At 36.5% G+C, this 23575-nt stretch overlaps 1 protein-coding gene across 2 annotated transcripts in view; it reads left to right on the top strand.

The window, feature by feature from the left end:
- Positions 1 to 23575, top strand: part of LOC116726996 (acid-sensing ion channel 1A-like) — a 72534-nt gene that overhangs the window by 41830 nt on the left and 7129 nt on the right. For both annotated transcript variants that reach the window (XM_032574130.1, XM_032574039.1), the window contains exons 3-4: positions 21362 to 21512; positions 22365 to 22492. In XM_032574130.1, coding sequence (XP_032430021.1) covers positions 21362 to 21512; positions 22365 to 22492 — 279 coding nt within the window. The remainder of the gene's footprint in view (positions 1 to 21361; positions 21513 to 22364; positions 22493 to 23575) is intronic.

Raw genomic sequence — 23575 nt, 5'->3', positions numbered from 1 at the left:
ATCAAGCTTTCATCCAAAAATTTCAAATGCAATTGAGAAAGAAAGTTTCTACTATTATAAAGCCATTTCTACGGTTTTGTGACTTTGGTGAAACTCAGTGAAAACCGTTTTCCACAAATGATGAAACATAGACAGGAGTGAATGCTCAATCGTTGACTCATCCAACAGCGCAGCTCTAAACCCATTGGTTTATCTCTAAACCAGTGGGTTTAGAGCACAGCTAAACCTACATGATGCCGGTTCTCAGAGATTTACCGAAGCAGATGAAAATCACTACTGACTAGAAAGCTCCATCTCTGCAAAAACACAGAACAGAACATTTTGGAAAATATTCTGTGGAACGAGGAGACAAAGTTTTGAAACATTTGGAAAATGTTCATCCTGTTACATCGGGAGTAAAACTAATATCAACTAATATGTTGCTTTCAGAAAAGCAGCTGTCAATGCTTTAATTGATGCCTGAATTTAAGCAATGTTTCAAAGAAGAATGGGCCAAAATGGCTCCGCAGTGACGCGAGAGATAAATCACGTTACTGCAAGATCTTGTGGCAAAATGACCTTTTCACATGTGACCACGGCCATTAGGAAAGCTGTTTTCTCTTACTAATAAACTAGAGTCATGAAGCAAAACTGTATGTTAAAAACAAAAAATATAAACACACAGACAATGGCGTTCATTGCAAGTGTTTCAAAGCCACACAGGTGACATATTTAAAGGTTTTCAATAAATAAGAAAGCAGCCAGTGGCTCATGGATTATCTTAACATGGTGCAACATCTGTTCCAGTCTCCACACTGGGTATTTCCTTTGATAGGTCGAATGTGGCATGCTGTCTGTTATCTTTCCCCGCAGCCTGAACTTCCCATGCTGCTGTGGAATTGGACAGGTGTGTGCAGCACTTTTTTTTTATTCTTTTTTTTTTTTTTTTTTTTTGAGGGGAATTGCACTAGAGTTGCTTACATGCATTATCTGCAAAACGGATTTATCTTTTAGTATTCAGCGAAAGCATGTGACAAGCTGAGATACCTAAAGTCTCAGCAGATTTATCTCAGCAGAGTGTGAAATTTGTCACACGGAGGAGGTTCACTCCGGGGGTTACAGCTGCAGGGCCCGTTCTCCCTCCTGACAGCTTTCCCGCCCTCTAAACTGCACCAAAAGAAGAAAAAAAAGATACTGTTAGGAGTCCCCTAAGTACCGCCTGCGTTCATTAATTGCGGTTCGTCCCACCTTCAGCTGGGTGGTATTTTGGGAAAAGCAAGACGTGAAAGATGTTTGATGAAAGGAGGGTTTGTCAGCTGCACGGGAGCGGAAAGGTGCTCTTCTCCAGCGCAGAAATAAAAATGCTCCAGCAGCGCTTCTCTATCTGTCTGTTGATGTTTTCTTATTAATGAGGGTGATGGCTTCCTCCTCCTCTGCTGGGGTTGCAGTCCCAAGTGATTAGTTTCTCTGGTAAACAAGAGCTCAGGACGCTGCTCTGTCTGGCTCCCAGTTCAGTGCGGATCTACTCTGTGAGCTGGTTGCAGCCCATCCCCCCCCCACCGGAGGTCATCTACTTCTTATTACAGCCACTCAGATGTTGAATCATCACGTTTTTCCTAAAATAGGTCTACGAGTGTGCAGCTACACTGCTATGAGAGGCTTTCTGCAAGAGATTAGAGATGCATTCAGACCGAATAAACCTTTCCACATTCTGTCACATTGCAACTGCAGACTTTAAGGTATTTTACCAGGATTTTCTCTGATAGACTAAGAGAAAGAAGTGTGTGATTTTTTGACTACAAAAAATGTGGCCAAAAAATAATACATGGTTTAAAAATGGTTTCCAAATAAAAAACTGGAAAGTGTGATGTTCAACCTGCTTTTAACGGATATCTCTAAATAAATCCATTACAATAGGTTGTGTAATTTAATCTCGGTGTTAATACAGTTCTTCTGTAGACAAAAAAGCACAATGAAAACGATAGAAAACAGATAAGCTGAGAGGAACTTTAAAGCAGGATTAGCTCATAACATTTTGAATATCTCAATTTATCTTCAAATAATGAAAGCAGAATAACACACAACAAGCCCATCTACCGGAATGGAAAACCAGAGTATTACCCAGAAGATATAAAGTAGCTCTAAAGGAGCTTTAGAGATCCACGGCTCAGATAAGATGGGAGAATCTGTCAAAGGGCCTGTTATTAGTCATGGCAAGAAGAAAGCCATTGTTGAAAGAAAGTCATAAGAAGTCCTAAAAAAGAGAACATGGAAAACAGTGCTCTGTTTTGGCTACAACAATCAGTAGGTGTGGCAGAAAGCAAATATGCACAGCACTCAAAACACACCAGTTCTATGTTGAAAAACATGCTAGAGGGATTTGTTTACTAAAGTAAAGACATAAATGGAGTTAATAGGAAGGTAGGAGGAGCTAAATACTTGTCGAAAAATAGCTGAAGCTGATCCAGAACGCTGCTGCTCATGTTCTGACTAAAACCAGGAAGATAGAGCACATCACCCCAGTTTAACTCTCAGCTCAGTGAATAGACTTTAAAATACTGTTGTTAGTTTATAAATTAGCACCAAAGTACATTAAATATCTGCTGTTGTTCTGTCAACCTTTCAGACCTCTCAGGTCTTCTGGTTCCGCTCTGCTCTGCATCCCCAGAACCAGAACTAAACACTGAGACGCAGCATTCAGCTTCTATGCACAACAAATCTGGAACAAACTTCCAGAAAACTGTAGAACAGCTGAAACACTGACTTCCTTTAAATCTTGACTAAAACCCACTTGTTCAGAGTTGATTTTGAAACATAACAAATGAAACATTGACCAAAAAATTTGATGATTTTGATGATGGCACTCGACAAAATTGGTGGCTGTATGATGTCTTCATGATTTTTTATTTTTGTGTAGTAGAATGGGTTCTGTCAAAGTATGCTCATTAAAACACATAAAAATAAATGTTCGTAGCTAACGTACTGAATTTGAGATATTTTATTAGATGTGCAAACCTGGTGCAGATATATTCCCAAAAGTTGTGAATGGTGGTTCTACAAAGGAGCTACTTAGGGGGTGTAATTGCAAAGGCATGCCACACTTTTCAGAATTTTATTTAAAACAGGAAGAAAACGTGCATATTTTTCATTTCTATTATCTCCTGGTCTGTCAAATTTGTTTGTGATTAAAACGAAACACAAACATCCGAAAGTGGCAAAATGTAAGAAGGTTCAATTGGTGTGAATAATTACGCCATCCATGATATTTTTACCAGGTATGTATTTGTTTCCACAGCAACAAATGACCATGTTTACTTGGAGTCTTCTTCTTTTGTTTAACTCTTTTATTTTAGCGGTTGGTTTGAATCCGGGATGCACAGAATGTGGAGATTTCTTCCTCGTCTGCCCAACATTCGCTTCAAAGTGGCATTGATGCTGCTCAACCACGACATTAATGGGCATGGATTTGAATTATTTTATGCAGTTTGAATAATTTTTAAAAACAGTCTGACGCTGACGTAAACGTGGCGAAAATGTGAGGCAACAAAAGACGTGGGGAAATTTACGTCAGCGCAGGAAAAAAGTTGCGTATGCAAATGGAAACTTGCAATTTAAACGTCTCCTCGGGGCCATTAGTGGGTTTGTGTCAGGTGGAAAACAATGTGGCAGCTTTTAGGCTCTGCAAAATAAATTTTTCCTCATGCTGCCGAAATACGATCAGGGCTCATCATTACACGCAAAATATGATTGAACATTCATGAACAAGATGATATTTGCAAGTTTTCAAAAACCTTTGGACACAGCAGACAAAATCTGTCAATACAAATCATCCAGTTCTGGTCAGACTCCTCATCAGCACAAATGTTTTATTTACTCATATTTTGTGTTGATTTTTAAAACAATAATTTAGTTTTGGTTGTTTTATAGATTTAATTTAATATAAACACACTCATTTTTGGTTAAGTGTCCTTCAGCAGGTTGTAGATACACCAGTTTCTGGCATAATTTCACCCCTTGTTTGTTCAGAAATGTTTGGTCATTTAAATTGGTTGATCCCTTAATATTTAATCATGGTAAATAAATATTAAATATGGCTGGGGTATTTCTAAAGCCTAATGTCAGTCTGATTTATCTGTTCCAAAACCCATTCTAATTCCTGTTTGGGGTCATTTTCCTGTTGGTACATCTAAATATGTCCATGCTTGAACCAACTGGCTGCTGATTTAATATGAAATAGAATAATCTAGTTTGTCCTCCACTTTGTGCGCGGCACCAGTTAAAGTGAAACAGACCTTCAGCAGCAATCTGCCACCAACATCCTGGACAATCGAGTGTTTTTAGACCTAAATGTCTCATCCAACATTTTTCGTCTTATTGTGATCTGAGAGCAGAATATATGCAATCATAAGGTTAAATGTATCCATGTGGGCAACAACAATTCAGTGATGTGTCACTTTCGCAGCAGGTTCGTCTTTCTTGGTCAACATCCAACCCTCCTTTCAAATCTAATTTCAATTAATCCCAACCCCAATTCCAACAACTTCCAACCCTAATTCCAGCCCTATTTCCAACTGAAGATACCATTAATTGAAGTCCATCATTAAATCCCTTGGTGAGTGGATTTCTTGACGTTGGGCTGGAAGTGTATAACAAGCAGCATCCATTACAAAGAGTCACGTTTCACACACAGGTAACACTCCGTCCTCGTCTCAGGCGGACATGCAATCATCTGGCTATGTGGTCTATTTTAAACTCGACAGAAATAACCCATCGTTACCAGGCTCTGCTCAGTCACAGCTCTTTCAGACCAATTGTGAGCTGCTGCATCGCACAGAGCAGTTTGCTCTGACAGTACAGCAATAAACAGGCAGGAGCACCAAAGCAACCGGCTCTCCTGTGAGTCAAGAAGGAGTGATGCTGAGATCAACCGTCACAAAAACTACATTTGTTCAGTCAGGGGGTTCGCTCTGCAATTTTGCTCCTGGAAGTGGTTGATTTTATTCTTTTATTTAAGCTTAAAGCCAAATATTTCAATGAGGAAATTTTGCAGTAATGCTGAAATATAATGAATATCTTGTGTTTTAATTTGCTAAAGGAAAGCTATATAAATGTATTTGTGCTCATTTTCCCATTTACCCGACGCTGAACAAGACAAAACAGGAAGAAAAATCCATGGAAAATATTAACACTATAATGCAAATCTTTGTACAAACATACATACACCTCAACCCAAATTATTAAAAGTCTTTTGATTGTTTTCAGTAATAATTTTTCTCTATTTTTCATCATGAACTGAAAAAAAATATACAAAGCCTTTAAGCGAAACATCTAATAGCCTTCAGGAGGATTCATTCACATTCAGTAAATTAGAGCATTGCTGAAAAGTTCATTTAATTCAATAACTTATTTCACTAAGTGAAACAAATGACAGAATAATTGCAGATGGATGTTTTCTCACTGTTGCCGATGTTAATTATGGTGGTTTTCTGTTTACAGCGAATGAAAGCAACATTTGAGATTAGAACATTACATCAGACCAATAAAAACATTTTTATACAGAAATCTGAGCTTATTAAAATCATGTTCAATAGCTGGTTGCTGTACCAAAAAGACATTTAACACAATAAATCCTAATTTATTAACACAAAAAGTGACAAAATGGGTCAAGGAGGTTTCATAGTTATTGTGAAGTTGGGAGATGTTTGTTTTAAATATTTGGACGTTATTTGTGGAGTTCCTCAAGGCTTAGTACTTAGTCCCAAATTGTTCATAATTTATGTAAATACCCTATTGCACCTGAGATAATGAAAAATGTACTAGTTGCTGACGATACAAATATTTTTTATGTTGGACATGATGTGAAACAGCTATTAAAGGATGCAATTCATTAAATGAAAACAGGCTGAGTAAAATAGAAATAATTAGTTGGGAAGTGCCGATCACATAGAGAAAAACAGATACAAGGCTGAATATTGAAAGATTTGATGAAGATACATTTTTAGTTGTCATTATTGATGCAAAATTCAGAAATGCTCTAGGTAAAGTTTCAAAAAATATCTCTGTTAAAAAAGTCAAGTCTGTTGCAAAACAAAAAGCTTTGCATCTTATTTAATAATCTGTGCAAAGATATGGGGCAAAACTACACTGCAGGCATTCACAATACTACAAAAAAGATCAATAAGAATAATTCATAAGGTCGGATATCGAGATGATATTAATGCACTATTTGTACAATCTAAATTATTAAAATTTATTGGCATATAGTGAAACTACTCACAAAGTAAAAAAGCAACAAATGCCAGAAAACATTCAAAAACTGTTTAGGAAATCAGTTAAAATTTTAAAAAATCTCTATTACTTTTTGAATATGTACAAGAATACTTACAGCAAAATGTCAAAACCTTTGCTTTACATATTCAAGGGAGTGGGTGGAAGTGTAAATTTATCTATATTCCCACTTCTTATCCATTTATCTTCACATCGCCTACATAACCTTACATATATTACATGAATCCAATAAACTATACATACTAATTTAATAGTTAACCCATCAAATGTATATTTAAGTTTAATTACTGATTCTGATTTAATTAGATTTAGTTAAGAACAATCAGAATTTTGTTTGAATTGACAAAAACCAAGAAAATAAACGAACAAAAACTGTTGCATTATTGGCAAGAGAAACACCAATAATAATAGTAGTAATAATATTATCCATTATTTCATAAACTGACACACAGATGGGTTTTTTTCTAATTGTTCTGAATTTACACATTTTAATTTGACAAATGAGCCTCATCTGGACACTTATTCTAATTTATTAAATGTGACTGTATGTCTTTTTCTCAGACTGTTCTCAATTAAATTAAAACCAAAAGACAAATGCATTTTCCACAGAAAAAAATGGTGACTTATGTTCATGAAGGAACCAACTGGTAAGATAATAAACTCGTAAGTGCTGCAAGAAAATGGGCGTCATTGTATTCCTTTCAGTTTATAACCAACAGTTTCTTCCTCTTTCTCTCTGTATGTTTGTACAGAAGCCCATTAGGCACAAACTGAGAGCATATTCTACAGCCAGCTGTGTTTAGCTTTTAATCATAAGTTTGTAAGAGATGCTCACAGTTGGTTGCAATCTGCAGCTTCTACACTAAATTTCACAAAATCATTTATACTTCTCCTTAATGTAAGCAGAATGAGTTGATTATTATGTAATAACTGTGAGAATTTAAGAGCTAAAGAGTCTAAAATACTGAGAGAAAAATGCAGCCATTTGCAACTCTTTAATTTTTTTTTAATTGTGGTCCATTAGTACTTTAAACTTTGCAAATTTGACCCAAATGGAAAAAAGTTTGGACACCATTAATCTACACAATGCATTTCACATTTACTGGCATGTTTGAGATGTAAAATCAAAACCTAAAATATATTCATGTTTTATTTTTACATACATTTTTTTAGAAAAATCCAACCTTAGTACATTTATCCAGTGAGGAAAAGAAGTCCATATTAAGAAAAATTGCACCGACCTCAGAGAAAACCAGATCTTGTAAAAAAATATTATTTCTTTATAACATTTTTTCCTATTGCTTAATAAATGTACTAATATCAAAGGTGGGATTTTCCATATACCATTAAACTGCTGTAATAAGTCTCTGTAAGTACACTTTAAGCATAGAAAATATGCAGAAAAATAAATAAACATTGAATTCCTGGTACTTGTCAACTTGTAATAAATTAAATATAGAATCTGTAATCTATATTCCCAGAGAATGTGATAATTGTATTTAATATTAAGAGCTTTTCAGCTCCTTTATCTACAAGACAAATTACTGCATATATGATTTAAAAAGGAAAACATCCTGAAAAATGTCAAGCAGCCAATAACAAGAAGTTTGAACAAGAAATCAAAAGACATCTAAAACCTAAAAAGTCTGCAGAATGTAATTCAAGATATATTTGTTCCCACTATTTAGGCCTTTAATGCCAAAAATTCAGGAGGAGAAAATAAAATCCTTGGAAACTTAGGCAAGTTAAACAGGCTGAACTTTAATATTCATCGTTCATCGAATTACCACGATTTCAAACTTCACAGAATATTTTTCTTCCAGTGTTTCTGCGGAGGATCTATCTGTGGGCCGAGAATATTAGCAGAGTGGACTGTGTGCCTGCGACATGGAAAACCCCTGAGGTGTGATTGTGAGGATCTCACAAATCTTACACTGATTCTCTTCAACCCAGAGACACAGTTTGGCCTGAAGAGTAAATTCAGGTTATTAACTGACATTATAATGTAACTGTTTAAGCGAAATGCTAAATTATATTTAAAAATACTTTCTTGAGAGCTGCTTTGAATATTGAAATGTAACTTGGTGCAATTATCTACAAGTACTGCAACATTACGAAGAGCTTAAAGGGGATGTATTATACTACAAACAATTTGCATGTTTTCAGGTTTCCACTGCTTCTTTTAGAGTGATTTAATTAAGTGTTTAAATAAATAACTCTGACAGTTTTTTGCAATAAATTAATGTTCTGGAAAACGACCCGTTTCAAAAACCTGAATGTAACATCACAAATCAGCAGTCACTGCCCCGTCACCTAGCAACCACTGGGAATCCCAGCTCATTAGCTAGCAACCCAAGCTGAGTTCCAGCACGTTTGTTCAGCTGTATGTGTTGTACAATGGCTGCTGGAAAAGACAAGTGTTTTGTAGCTGACTTACCATCCAGAAACCATTTGCTGCATCGTTGTTGGTTGTACTGGATGCTCTACTAATGCTTTTCAAAGATGTGCGGTTGCATAATTGCAATTTTTTTTTTAGTCAATTTCACACGCGAGTGTAAACGTTGAGTTGGGGGTGTGTGGCCAGCAAACTAAAATCTCATTACATACGAATGATTTTGTGCAAAAACATCTAATAAACACATTGTATTTAGCCCATATACCTATACTTTAACTTTTGTTCTGGTTCACCATTTGAAGGATCTTATTATTTCTACATTTGTAGATAAATAAAAGTTGCAAGCGAGCCACCTTAGAGTCTTGGTTGGTCTGTTTCTGTGCAGTCCGGAGGGAAACTTGGTGGGGAAGCAGCTCAGAGAGGAGCGACCGTCTTCCTGCTTCCCTGCCATTTCTCACGCTGCCGAATGTGAGCGTGGGATGTGTGTCGCATGGCTGGCTCGCGCAGGCTGACAGGAGATTTGTAGGCGATTGTAGTGATGATTGAGACGTGCAGGCAGGAGGCAGGCAGAGGAGGTTTTAGCATCCCATATGGATCGGCTCATCGAGATTCACTGACTGGGGTTGGACTGGGGAGTTCCTGTCCAAGAGCATTTCCATGTTACAATTAACTGTTGTGGGCTGTGGATGTTTAATTTAGCAAACATATATCATACTTTACTTGCACTGCTTGGCTTCTGTTCACTTTATTCTGCTTGACAGTCCATGTTAAACAAGTAAAAAGTGAAAATTTGACTTCAAACTAAAAGATCTTCAACTTCTCAGCTCTAACATCTCTCGTCAGTATTCCCAAGATTATATTTCACATTCAGCTCATCGTCTGCTCTCTGGAGATGTTTTAAAATAACAATTTTGACACCTTTCAGCAAAAAATTCTCTTTTTTTTGTTTCAATTACCAGTAAAGTAAATTTCCTCACAGCTGTTTGGGTCGTGTTGCTGCTCTCCATCTACCATGATTGCTTTAAAACATCAATTAGTTGTCCTCAGAGACTGGCAAAAGCTTGCAGGCTCTACTCAATCAGTCATTATGTGGTTCTGTTACAAATTTCCTGTTTTTCCATGTCTTTTTATTTACTCGCTGATTCATATCCGATCTTTTATTTCTACTGTAAAGAAACATCGGTGCTATTTTTAGCTAAATGACTCAAGCTTTTCTTTCAGTAGAAGAAATGCTTATTACAGTTTTCCAATTAAAAGCCAAGTGATATATTTCAAATACAAGATATTATTTAAATATAAAAATAAATAATAATTTCAGTTTTAGATGCTCACTGCCGATTTCTATGAGTTTATGAGTCGCAGATTTGTTTTAATTTATACTATTTCTTATCTTATTCTTATCAGTGTTAGATGTGCAAAGTTATTTGAATTTCTGACTAGAATTATTCAGATCTTTATCAAATTTTTCTCTCCATTGATTTGTTAGATATGTAGTGACTGTACACATGTGGTTAATTTGATACACTTACAAAAACACCACTACAAAATGGCTTTCACACAAAAATCTGCTGCAAAGACCCTTTTTTTTCTCGACTGTTTGAGTTGCCAGAAAGCTCCAGTTTCTCCAACATTTTCATGTTTTGCGTCTCATTGAAAAGAAACTGCAGGAACTGTGTGACTGAATATAAAAAACCTGTCTGTGCTTAGTTAACAACTCTGTTGGTTTGCTCTGCTTTGATGATTATTTAGAGAACAAATTGCTTGAAAAACATTCAGTGTTTTTTGGTTCCAGGACAGTAAAACGGTCTTTCTCTGTCTCACAAGTCACTGGTGCAGAAGAACTATTTGAATCTAGTTTAAACACACCAACATGAACATGTTTCCAGTGTAACTCCACCTTTTTTTGGGGTGGTTTTAAGTTGTGAAAGCTGCCAGAGTTACAAAAATATAAATATATTCACTTATTAAAACACTATATAGTGTTAAAATATATCTACCTCCCTTCAAAACAGACAGTTGCACCTTCAAGAGGCCATTGATTATACTGTAGTTATCTTACTTTGACAAACTTTAATGCACTAAAGGTTGTAACAAGCAGCCATATGAGCTATACTTCTATTCATTATTTATTATTTATGTTATTACAACACTTTCCTTGTTGCACAAATTACGTTTTATATTATATTCTTCCTTATGCAAATGTCTGCAGCGCACTGTTGTCATCTTATAGTGATTATTAAGGTTCTAATAGACTTTGCGTTGTTTTCTTGTTTTGCAGTGCAGGACTAATTTTATATTCACTCTGCCAGGCTGCAATAAAGCGAAGGTCAGCACAGTCCTGACTTTCAGATCAGGCCATCTCTGAGAGCCAGATACAACTTTAGTGAACACATACTTCCACATTTTTCTCTGTTTTTTTTATGTGCTTTTTGGTTTCCTGCAGTCTCCAGGGATGCCCCCCTTACTCAGCACTATGATTCTATCACCTCTGAAGGTGATGGGGACCGAGAGCTGGACAGTCTTCTGGGAAAAGAATGAGAGAGGAGGAGGCTCTGTCTCTACTGGCCTGTGAAATATTCATCAAATGAGGCAGGAGTGGGTGGGGAAGTGGAGCAGGAGAAGGAGCGGAGTCGCCAGGGAAAAGAACATCATAGTTCAGGAGACGCGCGGGAGAACAGTGCAAGCCAGGGATGAAGGAAGAGCCTGGGGACAAGAATTACTTTTATTGTGCAGGAGCCAGTTGCTTTAATCCCACATAAAGAAAGAAAATCCTATATCTGGGAAGGCTTTATGTTATTAATTTACAAAGAAGAGACTGGTGTTGGATTTCTTGAGTAGTACCAATTTGACGTGCTGCAATTTTCTACAAGTGATGAAGAAGTTAGGCCAGCAGCTGCTTTTAGATTTCTCATTACTGCTCGGCTGTCAATAAGCATCAGGTGGGCCGGCTGTTCACAACGATTAGGTGATAAATAACACAGCGCTGCCCTTCACCCTGTGCAGCAGCAAACATGAGATCCCCAAGTCAATGCGCTGAACCTGTTGATTTACATGATCAATTCTCATTCATTATTCTGACGGTGACCTTCAAATAAAAAGAGGAAAACCTTTTATTTGCTTTCGGGTTTTGTAGATTCCTTTCCCCACAATCAAATAAACAACAAATTTCTTGAAGCGGCAAAGAATCCTTTCTGCAAAGACCACAAATAAATCAGCTAAACAACCCCCAACTAGTTAACTTTCTGCTCTTAGTAGATTTTTTTTTTACATAAATTTGTGACTGCCAGACTTGCACTGTCTCGGTCTGCACTGTTGTGCAACTTTTAGATGCATCTCTACTCCAACCAGACTTTTGCAAAGCAGGTAAATCCATTTTGTGATTCAGGTGTGTTGCATCTAAAAGCTGCATGACTGGAGTTACAAACTTCAGTTTCTGTTTTCCTGATTTTCCAAATCTTAGAACCACTGGTTCTGTTTTGCATTTCATTCAGAAACATGTCTTTGCAAATGCAAATCTGGAAAGTATGTATTTAGCCCTATTTATTCATATGTCCATTTAAAATACACAAAACCCAAATGCCTTCATACTAATTAGAGACACACGAGACAAAAAATCATGTTGACTGCTCACCTGCCTGCAGTCCTGTAAAACAATATGTGAGGGAAATTATTGCTGAATATCGCCTGAACCAGTCCCCACTATAAAACATGGTGGAAGCAGTATCATCCTGGGGGGATACGTTTGTTCAGCAGACACAGGGAAGCAGGTTGGAGGTAGTAAGATGATAGATGGAGCTAAAAAAAAAAAGAAGATAAGCCTGGAAGAAAATCTGTTGCTAAGGCGACTGAGGCAGAGATTTAACATCATGCAGGACAGCATGAAGGCAGAGCTACAATGAAATAATTTCAGTCAAAAAAGATCTGTGTCAAAATCCAGACCTAAATCCTGTTAAAATTTTGTTAGAAAACTTCACATGTAATGTTCAGAAACTCTCCAACCAATCTGATAAATTTTAAAATACTTTTCAAAGAAGAATGGACAAAGATTTCAGTCTCCATGAGCAAATCTGGTAAATAAGTACAAGAAAAGACTTTCAGTTTCCTGACTCAGAGGACTAAATAGAAATATTTGCCAAATTAACCCCTTAACTGGCGGTATCCCATCCATGGGACAAATCTAGTTTGTTTGAATACTCTGCCTTTTTTGCCGCCAATTAAGGGGTTAAGATTTACATTTGTATGAAAATGTATCTTTTCTTTTAGCGTTGCAATTAAAGCTTAAAATCTCACTAAACTACCTAGAAGTTTGTGAAAATGTGGAAACGTTTAAGGGGCATGGATGTATTTGCAACACGGCGCTGCATCGGCCCGTTGTCGCATTAACATGGTTGGTATTAAACACAACAGAAAGTTTAATTACAATGCAACAAGGGAGTCTTGAATTGATGAATAAACTCTTTGACTGAACTGAATATGTTTTGTTTCCCGCTGTGCATTTACCAGTAATTGATTGTTGCTGATTGTTTTCTCTGTGCTGCACATTCATCTTCGACGCGATTAATGCCACGATAAACCTTGATCACTTTGACGAATGGCTGTTCTGTGGCTCTTCCTGCTGGTAAAAACAAGCAGGCATTGCTTGTGCGCTTGTGACTGGGATGATGTCTGAACGATAAATTCTGTAAATAGTTTTGGCTTTTGGAATTTCTTATTATTTTTCCAAGATTTTATCTGTGTCTGTGTACAAAGTATTTAATTTAAAACTTAAAATTTCAGGCAAATTGAGACAGGAGTGGTTAGTAGCAGAGTGTACATTGCCCTGGATTAGAGTTTACTTCCTATAAATTGTGGTTTTTAAACACAAACAGGTGGAAATATTATCAATTGCTGTAGTTACTAAATATTCCACTGAATAATTATTTAGATAATCAACTAAACAGAGGTACATGTACTGCACCGGATCCACCCAACTTTGTTTTCTTTAGGCCTCATCAGTAGTTTTCATAGTGTGCATAAAGAAATGATGAAAAATTATCATTTAAAATCAGTTTCCAAATATAATGTGACATTTAACAAGTACAAAAGTGAAAATGAAACAAAGATATATGACGCATTAACATAATTGAACACTGAAATTCAAGTGTTTTTTTTTGCTAACTTGCCGTTTAGATTATATTTGGTGTAAAAATATTGAAATAAATTCTCCTGGTTTATTTTTTACAACATAAAAACCTGTCATTTTAACAGAAGTCTATTAAAGAAGCTTATTCAGAGCTTTAACATCACAGCATCGCTGCCATCCTTTAGATTAAAATGTTTTAATCTGATTTTGCTCTCCACAAAGCAAAGCATTTCAATAGAAAAGGACATAGATCTGCTCTCTTTGTCTGTTTAAAACATTACTTTTGTGAGAATACCTTCCCATTTCCTTTGATCTCACTTCAAAGTACAGCACAGATTTCATAAAATGCATTAGATTGAGTCACTTCAGGCTTTCAGCCCATTAGTCTCATAACTAAATGCATATTTGAATAAAATCTCTTCTTACGACACTTTCAGTCTGACCCTGGTGCAGCTTCTCTGGCTGCCCATCTGTGGAAATACAGAAACTTAAACACGGTCAGCAAACATGAAGCAACAAATGAAGCCACAGAGCCCATTTGGCATGTTTGTGTGAGGTGGAGTGTGTCCCTCTCATCAGACACACTTTGTGAAAACACTCCTTTGATTGGTCACAGCAAGTTGAAGAGAAGCAGCTTGTTAGGAAATATCTTTTTACGCCACTAAGATGTCCAAAGAAAGTTTTATTTTGCAACTTCATTAAATCACGTAGTTCGTTTTTTATCAACTCTTTCACAATTTAGCTTCTTTATTTTGACACAGGGTGATTCAGGGTTTCTCTGACACTGAAAATATTGCATAGTCTTGTCATTATTAAGACAGGAAAACACAAACATCCTGCCTCTGGCGCCCGATCATGTGCACATATTTTATTCTCCCTTTAGAGCGGCTTTCGGTTCCACCTGGTTATTAGTATGGTGAGTCAGCTATTCATCCAGGCCCTAATGGCGGAGGAGGAGTGTGTGGTTTTGCTCTGAGGCTTTTATTTATTTCCAGCTTTGTTCTGGTAACATGAGTGATCACAATGAGGCGGCCTTCAAAACCGCCTGCTGAATATTATAGAGACACAGAATGCTAAATTTACTACACAGTGCTTTCTAAGGCAAATCAAAAAATAAAAATTATTTGGATGACCTGGAGGAGTTGACCACTCCAAAGGTAAAAAGATTAAAGATTAAAGATTTTTTTCAATGTCATATTTGCAGACAGGATTAAGTTAAGGACAAGTTTCTATTATGCATGCAAAGTGCAACAGACTGATATTTAGACCTGCAGACCAACCTGAAGGTTAGAATGTATTCACTGCCTGCACTGTAAAACATCTGAGCTGCATTTAGTTGTGTCTACTATCTTCTACACTTTAAGTCAAATAAATTTAGCGAGTTTTAGATTTTGAACCAAATGTGTGAGTTTGTGAAAGATAAACTTACGGCAGTAAGTTTATTAACTTTTTATTAATTTTGTTAAACCTCCAAGAGTTGAATAAACTAAAGTTTTTAGGTTAGCAATTAAAAAAACTGAAAGAAGATAAAGACAGGAGTGGGAACTATTTCCCAGAATGCTTAGCGGCATATTTTTGCATTCTGAGATGCAAGTGTGTTACGTTGATCTGATTCTTTTGTTATTAAGGCAAATGTTTATTTTAAAGCTTGAGGATAATGTCCTGTTCACACTAAATGTTTTTGAGCAGAATTCATTGTGATGTTTAAAACTAAAATTTTGTTCATGCAACAAGAATTTTAATTATTCTAAAGTAAAATTTTAACTTGATGTTGTGAGCAAAATAAAAGAGAGAAATGTGGCTCTTTAACCAGGTGAGGGCAGTTTGTTTTTCTGAATATTGTGAAATAATTTGCCTCTCATGCCTCTGTTACAGACTTGAGTTAACAGACTCAGTAAAAACATTAGCCAAGTCAAAGGTTAAGTTGTGAACAATTTCACTATAGCACATTATCCAACGCTCTGAACAACTTGTGTTGTTAGAGATGACTAAGATACCATGGATTTGATTGAAAAATATTTATTTCAGTTGTTTCAGTTGACTTGGACTTTAAAAAAAATATCTTGTGCAAGAGTGGCTGAAAGAAAGACAGAAGCCATGGTACGGTAACCATGTAGAAGAAGAAACTGTTTACTATTAACTTTTGTTTTACGTGTAAAGTCTGGTGAAAAATTATCAATCACTACCCTCACTTAAAACCTACCTTCACCATAATGAATGATGGTGGTGAAAGAATCTCACTAGGAAGACGCTTTTTTCAACATAAGCCAGGAAACCGGTGCTAGTTGAGAAAGACTTCAGGATGGTGCAGAAGTTCACCTTCCAACTGGATAATAACTCTATACAGCCAGAGATTCAGTGGAGGGTCTTAAATTAAAGTGTATAAATGTGTTAGAATGACCCAGTTCAGTTTCAAATCCAGTTAAGTCTGTGGTGGCTTGAAAATTTGTGTTCACACAGAGGCTCTTTATCCAATCTGTCTGAGCTTAAGCTATTTTGCGAGAAAAAATGTGCCACAAAATTCAATCCTTGCATGTGTGTAGAGTTGCAGCTGCAATAGAAGCAAAACATAGTCTGAATTGATTCAGCAGGAACATCAATGTACAGCATTTTATAACATATTAAAATGTCAGATTTTAATATGTTTTATACAACTTGGTCCACCAGATGAAATCTAACAGACGTAAAGGTTGTGGCTATGAGAAGACAAAATGTGAAAAATTGTAGCTACTTTTGGCACTGAAACCAAATTTGAGGTCAATTCTTCTACTTAGTTACTTTTTGTATAAGCAGAAACTATTGACTCCTGGTAAGAACGTTGTGGTGACGGGAAAAGCAGGAATACGAATATGATAGTAGAGGAAATGCATCTTAAACTTACATGAAAATCGCTGTGGCTACAAACAAAAAAGAAAAGGTTCGACATTTCAAGCCTTGTGGCTCCAAACCAGTGTTTTCTCTAAGAGACATCGCAGAGAGACAGCAACAAAAACATCACACTAACAAAATCATCACACCTTTGCAAATCGAGGGCATTTTTGTTTCTGGCAATCCATTTTTCACCATCTAGAAGTTAACAAACAGAGAAGTAAAAAAATGAGACCAGGATATTTGCATATTTTATGCAGAACAAGAGGACAATAATCTCATAGTCTCTGATTTATGATGTCCCCATAAATATTTTATTCTGCCGTGCTACCAAATCCTTTAGACATGCTCCCATTAGGAGTGGATATGTAACTACCATAATACCTTAAAATACATGCTGTGCATAAACATTTCAACATGCTATGTTAGCATGCTAACTTTAGCATACAGCTGGCAGCAAGCTAGCAGCCTAAAAAAATGTCTGACAACCTTAACATACATAAAGAAAAGTAGAAAAGTTTTTGCTATTTTGTATTTCTTAAGCTGAAATCCTGATTGAATTTGTTCTGTTTTGCTTTTGTAACACCCTTTAGCTTTTATTGTTGCTCTGGTCACTGTTGACTGCTCCTTGCTTGCCTTTCCCAGCGGTAGGTGTTGAAGAATACAGCTTAATAACAGTGAAAGTGTTTGCACTTCACCGAGACAGCTTTCAAGTCTTTAAAACCGTCCCTATTAAACAGGGAGAGCGCTAATGGACTGAACGTAGCCTTCTGAGACATCTTTTAGCCAGCCACAGATTGGAAGGCTGTATTAAGACCTTGCTAAATGGATGGCAAAGTGCAAGGATTAGCCTTTTAGAGATTCTTTGAAAACCTGACATGCGTATATAAAACAGATATACATAATTATGTGCATAATGATTTATTACCGCTGAGCTCTGTTGAGAGCTTTTCAATGCATGAAAAATTACGTGTGAGTGACAGTTTTATAGATCACAAAGCTACAATCATTACAGTCTGTTTGAAGTATAGAAGATAATTAATTACAGAATGTCAGGAAGGATTGATTTGTAGTTTCTACGTTCTTCAGATTGAAACAAATAACTTTTTCTTTTTTTTCTGGTGCTGAAAACCATTTTTATTGTGCAGAAAAGCTCCACAGACTTTGTTTTGGTGTAGCCTACAGCTGAGGCCAAGTGTTCCCTGAAATAAACTCACATCTGTGGATCGATCACACTGCTGGAGAACATTATGCACCTCTCATATACACCATTTAACATTTATACAATGATTGATTTGTTTATGCCGTGCCGGTCAACGCATTTTTCCTCCGACTGCAGGAGAAAGGACAGAGTCCTTCCTCTTTTACAGATGTTGAGCCAGCCATCAGGCTGTGTGTGATCAATACGTGAAAATGAGTGTGTAGAGAGCGCCAACTCCAGCAGAGAGAAGAGGAAAAGAAAAAGACAAAGGCTTTTCATGAAGAGACTTTAAACTCAAAAGGCAGCAGCATCAGTCAGCCGATCAACACTGAAATATTTCAACAACTACAGTTACTGAACATATTTCTTCTAAATATTCAGCTTCGACCAGTGAGGATTAACTCTGCAAAATGTTTTATTTTATGTAATGTGTATTGTGTCTTGCAGCTGCAAATAACTTATTGTTTAGTAGATGCAGCAAACCAAAAATGACTAACACGTGACATCCAGCCTGTGCCACAAATGCCAACACAGCATAAATCATATGACTGCTGGGACCAGTAATAACTAACCTCGAATATTTACATTGTGGCGTCTCTCCTCTTGGCAGGTTTGTGACTTAAAGACTCTCAAACAATACCTGGCTGAAAAATAGTTTTTGTCACTTTACAACACATTCTGGCAGTTCGTGAGCTCCACACAGAAATCTATTCATGCTGAATTTCAGTGCCTGCCAACAATGTTCTCCAATTTCTGGTCTTCTCCCAGCTCAGACTCATTCCTTTCACTCCTGAAACATTTGACACCTACATACCAAACCACAGCAACATTACGCTTTCAAACTGTCAGATGGCCATATTTTATTTTGCCTGTTGTTTTTCCTTACACAGCACTCAGATAGGAATCCCAAACAGGTTTCTTAATCATTATTTAAATCCTTTTATGTCCTAAATTTTAAATGTCTGCCTGGATATTTTTGCTTATTTTAAGTTTACACAGTTCTTTAAATGTCCTGTGAGTAAATATATTTTCCCATTTATCCATAACAACTGTAACTTTCAATATCTAGAAAGTTATTTTCGCAATTTACCGTCTGCTAAAAGAGATTAATTTCACTCCCTGCTTCGGCGGGAGTGATATTACCGTAATAACCCGATATTGGCTGGAAAGAGCAACGTCTCCCCTTTCAGAAACCGTTGGAAATTTTCAGACAGCGCAAAGTGTGGCGGAATTACGGTCCGGCAATCTGGCTGGATTGCCGGCGCTCCTTTTACGATTTAAATATTTCAAATATCTTGATGCTTTCTGTTTAGAAATTCAAAAGAAAGCTAACTAACTAATCCGGACATCTATGTGTTGTTTTTTGTGTGTCCTTTTTGTTCTTCATTTGAATAAAATAAGTCTGTGCGTTAAATTTCCGATGCAAAAAGTCTAGCAGTTTTTGAATACTAAATGACAAATTTGTATATGTTGTGTTGGTTGGTTGCTTTGTTTAAGAAATAGCGTGATTTCACAGAATATAAATATAATAGAAATTATAAAATAGGCTGCCAGAGTGACTGTCAGTGGTGACAGGGTGATTTTCTGACAGATTGCGTTAAAATAAGTGGAAGAAAATGTACCGCAATATTGGTAGGAACTAATGTGCAAAGTGTGCAAAACTTATTCCAAAAATGTTCGATATTTAAATGAAATATTACATGTTTAGTGGGGAAATCTTATTTATGAATTTATGTAATTTACAGTGTTTTCTCAGAGGATTGCGAATCCACATGACACACTTCCTTTTTAATTCTGACATAATTATACATTACTAGTCCTCAATAAATTTATATTACACTTTAGACAATTGTTATAATCTGGCACATTTTGATTTAAGAGAGAACTGGACCTGAACCAGAACATCTGACTGAATCAATAAGTGATTTCTGCAGATGCTTCTTAGTTTAAAGCAGCTTGCCTTGATAATAAAAGCTTGTATCAAACTTAAAATATTCATAAATGCTTTTACTTAGTTTGTGGCTGAAGAACTGCAACCTGACACAGAAATATCTGTAAATTTCTCCCATTGGACTTAATGAGCATAACTGCCACTGTGTGAGTTTGTGCAATCAGCTTAATAAATTGTGCAAAAATAAAGCAAACAACTGATGCACAAACTGGAGGAGATTATGTTGCTTTGTGAAGACGTTAATTTGGAGCTTGTATTAACATGTTAAATTCCCTTAGTCATCTTTCTTATCAGCATCCAACCAGCTTCTCATTAAATCAACATAATGATGGCACTCGCACTGAGGCAAACTCAAACATTTAAAAGAGATACAAATTTAGATTTATCTATTTTATGTATAATTGCACCTTGCAGCATGAAAACTACAAATGTGCAGCAAATTAAACACTTTAAGCTTTACCATCGAGCTTGGTGCATTTATGGCGTCAGTTTGGAGCTAAAACAACGCCACTCGGAGGTAAAACCACATTTTGTAATTGCTGTGAAAATTACTGCACTCAGCCGTTTGAACCCATTTCGAGCTGGGTGTGAATATTTTTGTGATGCTTTCAAAAGACAGAAAACACATGAACTCAAATTGCTCGCAGTCCTGCACTCATGCTCCCTTCACATTTTCATTTTTGCATATTTTCAGTGTGAAGCACTTGAAAAACAAAGTAAATACCGAGGCCTAATGTGCCTTCCCATCGCCTTTTCAGCGCTGAATGTTTTTCTCCACCTCAGATTGATGTCTGCGTCTGCTGCAACCAGCAACAGTCCCTCGCTGACTTTTCATGATAGATGGCCCCAAATGTTTAAACTGCCTGCAGCGAGATCCAAACTCTTTCTCGGCAATTACTTGTTTGGCTTGCTCCCTCTAATCGTAGATATGTCAGTCCGTGCCCAAAAAAATGGCGAACAAAAGCTTGCTCTGAACAACAGAGGCTAAACTCCTGCTATCGCTCTGTCTTCTTCACTTTGCATCCCAACTCTCCGTCGCTCCCTGGCTTGGTTTATGTGACTCACGCAGCACATAAACAGTGAAGGACTCTTGCATTAGACCGTTGATATTGTTTGGTTTCTATGTTCCTATTTCACAGAAGCCCTATTCAACATCTGTCTCTCAGCTTTCCTTGAAAATTAAGGCAGCATTCTTTCTGTCTGGGATGCTTGGTCTCCATGGTAACATCAGGTCCATTATAAGTGCCATAAAGAGCAAGCAAGGGAATGTTAAATCACCAGACTACCAGTCTCCACCACCTCACTGGGTTGATTGTGTAACTTACACAGGCACAAGGGGGAAAAAAGACCTTTTTACCATTTTCTCCCTCCTGCTCCTCTTTCTGCAACAGTTTTTCCGCTCTCTGTTTCTGTCATGTTTTATCTGTCAAATACATATACATGTTATCACCAACACCTAAACGCATGCACACATAAACCCCAAAAAGTAAGTGCAACACTGACCCCCAGTGGAAAAGCATGACATGTCATTTCTGAACTTCCTTTGTGTCACTTTAGGTCTTCACTCGCTACGGGAAATGCTACACCTTCAACCCCGGTGGAGATGGGAATCCCCCCCTCATCACCACCAAAGGCGGCATGGGAAACGGTCTGGAGCTCATGCTGGACATCCAACAGGATGAATACCTGCCAGTCTGGGGAGAAACAGGTCAGAGACCCATTTAGTTGGTGTGTGTGCAGGCAAAAAGACTCATGTCAGCGTTGTCATGCCTCGGCTGGCGTGAAAGGGCCATCGAACATAGAAAAAAAAAAAGAGGAGATTTCTGCCCAAAAAAAAAACTCTGAAATTTGTAAATTGATCTCAGAAATTTTCTACAAAAAAACAAGTTTTGAGTTTGAAAAGTTGGACATTTGCAAGAACAAAACTCAGAAATGGTAATGTCGATTTTTTTTTAGTATTATTATTTCTTAATTTCAAAAGTCAGAAATGTTTGATGATTCAAAAGTTTCAAACTTTCTTTTTTTTTCTAGAAAATTTCTGAAATTAATCTAAAAATTTCTGAGTTCTTTTCACATTTTCAACTCAAAAAATTCCTTGTTTTTTCTAGAAAATTTCTGAGATTAATGTCAAAATGTCTGACTATTTTCTAGAAAATTCTCAACTTCTCAAACTCAGAAATTTCCTTGTTTTTTTTCTAAAAAAAAATAAAAAACTAAAAATTTTGAGTTTCTTTTCTTGGAAATATTTGATTTTTGAACTCTGGAATTTTCTTGTTTTTCCAGAAAATGTCTGAGATTAATCTCAAGTTTTTTAAGATAGTTTTCAACATTTCAAACTAAAAAATGGCCTTGTTTTTTCTAGGAATTTCCTGAGACCAATCTCAAATTTTTAAAACTTTGAAATGTGTTGTTTTTCTAGAAAATTTATGGGATTAATTAAAAATTTCAAAGTTTTCTCTGGTAAAAGATTTTTTGGTGTAAATGCATTCCTTTTTTCTAGCCCTGATGCGCCATCTCTTATCAGTTATCTCACACTCTCTTCACCTTTGTCTCACCTCAGATGAGACTTCCTTTGAAGCTGGGATCAAAGTTCAGATCCACAGTCAGGAAGAGCCGTCCTTCATCGACCAGCTCGGATTTGGTGTTTCACCCGGATTCCAGACGTTTGTGTCCTGCCAGGAACAGCGGGTACGAACTCTAGAGTCTGGAACTTAGATTTTTGCCTCCTGTTTTCACCTTTTGCCATGTAAAATTAAGTTATGTGCACAAGAGTAGGCATGAACCAGATACTAAAGCTTTTGAAAACTACAGCTTAAAAAAAACCCTCTGTTACTATGCAGTGCAGGTCATCATGTTGATAATATTCCTAAACCTTTGGGGTGATGTAATGGGCGACCAATATTTGGTGCATATCAGTCCTCTACCAATCAAACTGTTTGATTCCCAGCCCTGGAGCATTTAAACACACCAAAAAAACTGAACAGACATAAGACTTTTATCTTAAAAAATCAATCCTAAATCGAACATCATTTTTAATTTTTTAGTGTTTTATCAGTTTGTTGTAATACTGAGTCAAAATCCCAACAACAAGGTATAATTTATTTAATGAAGTACTAATCTGCACAAGCTTTCCTGTCTGCAAAGTTCAGCTTTAACACTTTTACCAAATGATAAACAATTCTGAAATATTGGTCATTTTGCCCTGCCAGTCAGTGTGTGCTTGCAGTTCCCAATTACAGACATTGTTTGACTATGAGAAACAAAAATATAGGAAAAGTGATGCAAAAATAGTTTTGGCTGGTTTGATTTTTTTGATTTGATGTTTTTCTTGCATAGTTGCATAGATTTAAAATCTGAACATTTTCTGATAAATAAGCATCTAAAGCATCTCATCTTTTTAGTTTTTCCACCTGAAAATAATTACTAAACTAACTAGCAGCATTTAGAGAAACTTATGTGTCAATTACAACAAAATGTTGCCTTATTTTTCATCAGATAACCTGAGATTATGTATAAGAAAGAATGACACTACATGGTATTAATCTTAACCTCTTCAGAGCAGCATACAGAGTAAAAAACATACAGCCCAGTTTGTCTTACTGCTTTACTTCCGTGATTTTTCATTTTAATCGATTTCTGCAGCCTACCTTTGGCCCATGCTGCTCTTTCCTTTAACTACTATTTAATCCTCCTCATATTTCAAACTGCTTCATCCTCAGCTTTTAAAGGTTTCATTTGATTTACGAAGACTAGACGTGTTTGTTGTCATTA

The sequence above is a fragment of the Xiphophorus hellerii genome, chromosome 1 (genome assembly GCF_003331165.1).
Source record: "Xiphophorus hellerii strain 12219 chromosome 1, Xiphophorus_hellerii-4.1, whole genome shotgun sequence".
NCBI classification, from domain to species: Eukaryota; Metazoa; Chordata; class Actinopteri; order Cyprinodontiformes; family Poeciliidae; genus Xiphophorus; species Xiphophorus hellerii.
This window is presented reverse-complemented; position numbering and strand designations above follow the sequence as displayed.